Source organism: Neomonachus schauinslandi, chromosome 7 (genome assembly GCF_002201575.2).
Source record: "Neomonachus schauinslandi chromosome 7, ASM220157v2, whole genome shotgun sequence".
Classification (NCBI taxonomy): Eukaryota; Metazoa; Chordata; class Mammalia; order Carnivora; family Phocidae; genus Neomonachus; species Neomonachus schauinslandi.
The window spans coordinates 108331645-108338828 of record NC_058409.1 but is presented as its reverse complement, the minus strand read 5'-3'; the positions used below and the strand labels follow the sequence as shown (position 1 = coordinate 108338828).

Sequence of the window (7184 nt, the reverse complement as noted above, 5' to 3'; positions counted from 1 at the left end):
GCTATAAAGCTCACTCTCCCCGTCCAGTGCCATGTGGTGCAGAGGGCGCTGGCCAGGGTCGGCAGTCCTGAAGTCTTGTCCCAGGCCATTCACGCACCTGCTGATTAGTGGACTTGTCCACTAACTGTGGGCAGTTGTGTTGGAATTAGAGGTGTTTTCCCTGAAGAGTGTTCTGGGCCCTGCCCCCAGAGGTTCTGATTTTTTTGTCTGGCTCTGGGGCTCACAGATCTATATTTTAGCCATTTTGCTAGGTTTGGGAATCACGGTGCTTGATGACCTCAAGGGTCCCGTCTAGCCCCCCAATTCCTTGAACCTCAGCTTGGCAGGGCTCATAGACCCTCGTGCCCTTCCCCTGACCCAACCCCAAGCAGGACAAGTGACATACAAAATAACCGTAAAAAAGACTCTTTATTATTAAAAAAAAATAACAAATGGCCAGTGAAACTGTGCATTCTGTCACTCACATGCACAGTTACACACACAGCTGTGAGCCATTTGAATGAATACGCCCTCACCCACAGAGCTCCCTCTGTCAGCAGCAACCCTGTGGGTGAGAGTCTCTGTTGCTCATCCTTTTGATTTTTGCCTCCAGAAACAACACAAATGAAAAATCAGTGGACCGGAGAAAGGGATTGGTAGGGGCGGGAGTGGCAAGGCCACCAGAATTCTCTGGTCCCTGCCACTCCTGGCTACATACACTCTACACATGTACACACATCTATACATGAGGTGCCCACATGTGCAGACACGTGCCCACATTGACCCTCCATGCATAGGGTTGAGTCACTGCAGGTAACACTTAGATTGGCAGGCATTTGAGATGGAGGGGCAGGAAAAGGCAGAGTGTCCAGCCTGGACACTGAAGTCCAGCTCCACGCCTCCACCCTTCCCTGATGCCCTGAATGGGGAGTTCTTAGTTCCTTGTGTCTAGGGAAGAAAAATCCCTTTGGGGCAACTCATCCAGACAGCAAGGTTGAAAAGTGCCTAAGAATTTTAAAAAATGAAGAATAGGTCCTCCCTGCCTTTGGCCCAAAGTGCTTGAGAAACTTGGGCTGAAGAACCCAGAGTTCCATGAGGTCTGAATTCCTTAACCAAGAAGGTTCAGGGCTGCAGGAATCCTGGCAGGCACTGCCTGGTGGAAAGTCATATGACTTAATGAGGCAGAGCAAGTCCCTTGGACTCTGCATTAGAGGAGTGGGGCCCCAGGAGACTGAGGCCAAGTGATGCTCCTCGGGTGCCCTTGTCGCCCTAGGCCTAGCACAGTGCCTCACACGGAGCAGATGCTGCAATTATGTGTGAACGAGGCAGGGTGCACAGGTGACTTGGTGACCTGCCCACCTGCTGCTCACCTCTCAGCCCCTAGAGGATGCCTTGTGGCCCTCCAGGGTCAGATGACCCTGGACCTTGTCTCTGTAGCTGATGTAGTAGGTGCCTGTCAGGTGGATGGCCTCCAGAATGGAGCTGTGGGCAGCTGTCAGAATGCTCCCTGACAGAGCCACCTCCCTGGGGACTGAGAGATGGTGGGCAGTGAGACAGACTGCCTCTTACCCATCCTAGGAATCAGTTTGTCCTGGTTTCCCAGGGTTAACTGTTCTGTACCTCCCCTTCCTGCTGAGGGCCCTTGTGCTGTTTTTGGAGCTCCACCCTCAGCTTCCCTCCATCCTCAGGGACTCGCTGGGGGTCTGCAAGAGCACATTTCAAGGTATGGCAGCCTGGACTGGGGATGGGGGCTTCCCTCCCACTTTTCCAGCCATGCTCAACTCACTCCTCCAAGTCCTTGGCTTCCTCCCTGCCTTCCTCTGAGGATAGCTAGAACATAACCTCCTCACAGCTCCCATAATCACTCTCCACCATATCAGAGCCCTCATAGTTGGGGGGAGCCTGGGTCTGGCCCCGCCCTGTGAGATGCCCGCCCCCAACCTCACAGTCAGCATAAGAGGGCCCAGCCCGGCTGAGGCGCATACTCACCCCTTTGTAGCCCCCCTCTGCCAGGCAGGGCCCTCCCCCTCCCTGCCGGAACTGTGAGTGGTAGTAGCTGATGGCCGTGTACTCGTTGAGACAGGGGGCCAGCAGGCGTTCCCGGGGACTGGGGGGCCGTGGGGGCATCAGATCTTCCAGGTTCTGGTTGCTGTAACGGGGTGGGAGGGGTGCCCGCTTGTTTTCCAGCTCCAGTGGGAAGGGGAAGCCCCCATAGAGGCCAGTGGAGTCCGGCATCACGGGTGGAATCTGGTGGTGGTGAGGCGATGGCGGCAGAGGCCCAGGTGTCACTTCCGAGTGGGGGTATTCCCAGCGTTCCTTCCTGGAGTAAGTAGGGGGCCAGACCGTAGCTCCACCTGGGCACACTGAAAATGACAAGATAGGGTGAGCACTGAGTCTCCTTGGTGAAGGTTTCAGCAGGCCTTTTAGCTGCTATACATGATTCAGCGTGTGGTAGAACCGGGCAGAAGAGTGCATGGGTATGTGGCCATCGATGTGTGTTGTGTCTGGCAGCTTAGACTGGTATCTAGAATTCAACGGGGCCACCTTCAAGGCCAGAGGTTTAACCCAAAGCCAGCTCATATTGTAAACCTGTGCCAATGGTCTAAGAGTCAGTGAATAAGGGAAGAATATGGATGACTCCAGGTAGCCTGCTCGCCTCTGCTGGAAACAGCAGCTCCGTCCCAACTCCTGCTGGTGACTTATGTCTCCTTAACAGAAGGAAACGGACACAGTTTGGACGGGGGGAGTGTGATGGCATCTGTTACAGAGGGTGATTAAATGAGATGTGGCTTGGAAGATTGGAGACCAGGCTTCCGTGGTCCTTCTCTGTCCCTGCTACTGAATAGTTGGGTGAGTTAGAACAAGTTACTGTGTCTTTATGGGCCCCGATTACCCTATCAGCAAGAAGTTTATGAAAATATCTTTTTTAACTATTGGTGAATAAGCCAGAAAATATAAAGTGCTTTACAAATTCACCTCCTTTCGAGCCAAAGAGGAGAGTGAGGTGAAGACCCCTCCTCTAGGTCAGTCAGGTCTGGCCCAAGGCTGTCATACCTCCAGACCGGGTGGCCAAAAGCTTGGACTACTGCTCTTTCCTTTCCCAGAAAAGCACAAAGGAGCAGAAGCCCCCCCTTTCACCCCGGGGATCCCATTTACCCCTATCCAGGGTCTACAGGTTTCTGCCGTAGATATCAATCCTATGGAGTGAGTTGGAATTTAGAGGAGGGGGTCATGGTGCAGTGGAATGAGCCACAGATTCTGAGTCCAGAAACCTGGCATCTGGTCCAGCCCACCAGTGCACTGTGACCTTGAGCACATCCCTTCATATCCTATCCCAAGGCATTGGACGGGATGGTGGCCTCACCTAATGGAGTGTTTAGGTCTACCACCTATTCCATCAATTCCAGAGGCTAAGGGCCTCTGGCTATACTGACCCATCTCTTCGCCTGACCATGTCCTCTTAATGACAGGCTCGTTGTCGGAGTGGGAAGGGGCCACTGCTGGTGGGAGTCTGGGAGGCACACTGCAGACCACTGGCCGCTGCTTAGAGCTGGGTCCAAAAGTGACCAGTTCATTTGGAACTGAGGTCTTGCTGGACTCCAGTTGGTTCAGGTTGTTGCAGGAGCTGGTGCTCAGCGGGTTGAGCTCGATGGCAGGCATAGTTTGGGTGTCAACACCAACACTCCTGGCCAGGAGGTCTGGGTCCTCCATGGCCACGGGCTTGTGGGACTTGCAACGGCGGCAGTAGAAGAGGAGCCCGGCGGTGCTTAAAATGATAAATAGCAGGGCCACTATGAAGATCAGAATCTCCTGCTGCCCCCAGTCACCCCTTGTGATCTCAGGGGTGACTAGGCAGTGTCCTTCTGAGCAGCCCCTTGCTTCCATTTCACACCTGCAGAGACAGAGAAGTAGTCAGTATACTTCCCTTTCCATGTTCCCTCTCACAAAGATTTATGGACCCCTGCACTCAAGCCTACCTTCTCCAATTTTCAACCAAAAAAAAAAGAAAATGGATGATAACGATCACACATATAACATCAGAGCCTTCCATCTTCCACGAGGAAGGTGTGGCAGTCAGTTACAACTTCATTCATGACCATTTGGAATCTAGGCTCTGGGCACTTCTGTTATTTCCCATTCATGTGATCTAGGCATTGGATATATGCTCCACCACTGGGGTGAGATTTGCAACCACATACTGTGGTGGAGGCAGCCAACATACCCAGCTGTCCTCAGCATTAATGTCAGAGTCCCAGATACAAGTCAGCAGCACCCAGCCATGACAGCTGGGCACCAGTGTTGCCCACTGTTCTTCAGGAGATCACAGGAACCCGGCTTGGTCTTGCACAGACCTTCCATTGGACAACTGTTCAGAGCGAGCACTTGGAATTGTATGACCTCCCAGGTCACCGTCAGCTTGGCATTCCATGGTGTAAGGCTCCTAGGAGGCTTCCATGGCCAGTTTCATTCACTTTTGAGGGATATTAAGAAAGGCTCCCTTCATTCTACTTGAGTCCCAGTGTCTACATATTCACCACCAACACTTTGTCCTTTTGGGTTAGACATTATCCTCCCCGTGTTCCTCTTTTAAATTGCAAACACCACCACTTTCAGCCAGGAAGTATCCTGCCAACACATCGACTGCAGAGCGAGGTGTGCAGTGGGGCCAGAAATGCCAGGTGCTGAGAGAAAGGACTTGGTCACAAACACATGGGGGGATTTGGACAAGCCCTTTCCTTTTCTGGGCCTCAGCTTCCCCATCTGTAAAGTGAGCAGGTGGACTACATCATTGGCTCTCTTATGCACACGCTGACAGCAAGGGGATCACTTGAGAGCTTGTTATAGATAGAATCCCAGGCCTCATTCCTTGGAGATTCTGATATAGTTGGTCCAGAAATCTGTATTTTTCACAAGTATCCCTGATGATTTTTTAAAGACTCCTAAACTGGGGAGCCATAAAACCAGATAATTACCAAGCCTCTTTACCTCTAGGATTCTAGGGATCTATGGATTCTTGCAATCCCCCAGGCCAGCATAATACAAGGCACAGGTAGCTTGCAGTGGGGTTTGAGACCCACAGCAGTGTTTGTACCTAGTGGAGTCATTGTTCCCAGGCCACTTTCTGGGAAGTAAGAACCCTCCTTCCCTGAGTGTTCTGATGCAGGTGGTTGGAGGGAGAAGCCTTGGCACGTGGAAAAAGCTGAGAAGCCAGGTCGCTGGAGCACTGAGTTCCTGGTCTCCCATTGGCTTCTCTGGAGATCAGAGTGTGGAGATCATTCCCTAATGGTGCCAAACCCAGGGTGAGGAGCCAAGGGCAGGTGGCCTCCCCTGTGCTTACCTGTCTCCCATATAAGGGTGAGGGCAGTTACAGGAGGCACCTTCAGGGGATGAGACGCAAGTGCCACCTTCCAGGCAGGGTGTTGAAGTGCAGTTCTCCCTTCTTTGTTCACAGTGCCTCCCGGAGAACTGGGGGGGACACTTGCAGACATAGCCTGGGAGGGAGGGCAGGGGGAAGAGAGTCAGGCAGCTGCAGGCTGAGAGGCCCTCCAGGACAGAGGGGGGCCTTGGCGTGTCTGCAGATCCGCGTGTCCATGTTGAGTTACTGAGTGCCTCCTTCTGTGACAAGCACCATGTAGGGCACCGGTGCCCTGCTAGACAAGAAGACATGATCCCGGCCTCAAACCATGTGTAGTCTACAGAGAACAGGCATCTAAAGAATAGTAATCATCCTAGACAACACTTATTCAGTGCTAGTCACCGTGCTAACAATCTGCATGTGTCAGCCCATTTGAGCCTCATGACAACTCTGAAGTTGGTTACTGTTATCCTCATCAGGGGACAGGTACAAGTTGATGGCAGGGGAGGAGATGAGGCACAGAGAATGCGTGACATTTGCTCAAGATCACCCAGCAAGTAAATGGCAAATTTGGGATTCAAACCTATTGAACCAATTGTGTATAATATCAGTATATTGGTAATTATCATAAAACCACAGAGCCTAGAGAGCCAAGGGAGAGTGGGGACTGCAGGGCGAGGGAGGTGGGAGGGGCCAGAGCATCCCTATGAGCCGGATGCAGGAGTTAGGAATTAGGACTCTTAATTCCTAATTCCTAATTCCTCTTCTTCCAGCAAGGGGAAGCCACTGCAAGGTTCCAAGCAGGAAAGTGATACACTCAGACCTGCTTTGTATAAAGGTCACTCTGGTGCCCTGCTGGAAGGCGCAGGTGGAGGGCGAGAAGGGAGAGAGCAGGGAGACAGCTGGCCCAAGGGTGAGAGATGACAGCTGCCTGGTAGTGCGGACAGACAGAAGTGATGGACCCCTTAGATATTCTGCAGATGGAAACGACAGTACTATTATCCAGGCAAAAATGAGAAAATGGGATAATGCCGAGTGTTGACAGAGATACCGGATCCTCCTGCGTTGCTGGTGGAAGTGCAGCTGCTGTGGCCATGCTGAAGAGCAATTTGGCCCTAGTTAGTCAAAATAATGATTTACATCCTCTGGGTATGTGAGTTCCATCCCTGAGTGTGGTGTGTGTGTGTGAAGGAAGTTCTCGTGCAGGTTCACAGAAGATGTGCATGAGGATATTCATGCAGCATTGTTGATGGAGGTGGGGTGTTGAAGCCACCAGGGTGTTCGGTGCTAGCTGAGTAGAGAGGGAAGATGTGAGTGCATGCACACACATCGGGGTACGGAGCCACAATAAAAGCAATGAATATGAATTGTGGCAGCGTGGATGGAAAACTATAAAAATTATTTATCACTTATATAATTAGAAATTCAAGCATGTGTAAAACCAGTAATGTACATTTTGCAAGAACTCGTTTAAAAACTTTAAATGTTTGCCTATTGGTTTGGGGAAGGGAAAGGCAGCTGAGTATAGAGTAAAGGGGAATATAAAAGAGAAACCTGGCACGGACCAATCATAATACTAAGGTGTGTGATGAAGTTAACCTGTGGCATCAGAGGTCCCTGTTCATGCTGGTCCCCCATCCATACAAGTAGAAAGTCAGTCCTTGTTGAGGGAGAACAAAGACTCCTGGCTTCCCTTAGTGTAGTGGATCCCAACCCGTTACTCATGAGATAGTAAGGGGAAGAAAGAGACATTTGGCATCAGGGGGAGGATTGCTCCACTGAGATCTGCACGCCAAAGGCACCTCTCTCACTTAACAGACATGTGACCCTGGGTGAGTTCCTTCACCCA

The 7184-nt window shown here is 51.6% G+C and overlaps 1 protein-coding gene across 1 annotated transcript in view; it reads right to left on the bottom strand.

Moving 5' to 3' along the window:
- Positions 1–395: 395 nt before the first annotated feature.
- Positions 396–7184, bottom strand: part of FAT2 (FAT atypical cadherin 2) — a 64123-nt gene continuing 57334 nt past the window's right edge. The window contains exons 21-23 of the mRNA XM_021701017.1: positions 5318–5471; positions 3414–3871; positions 396–2342 (exon numbers count right to left, since the gene is read on the bottom strand). Of these exons, the coding sequence (XP_021556692.1) occupies positions 1810–2342; positions 3414–3871; positions 5318–5471 (1145 nt within the window). The 3' untranslated portion in view covers positions 396–1809. The remainder of the gene's footprint in view (positions 2343–3413; positions 3872–5317; positions 5472–7184) is intronic.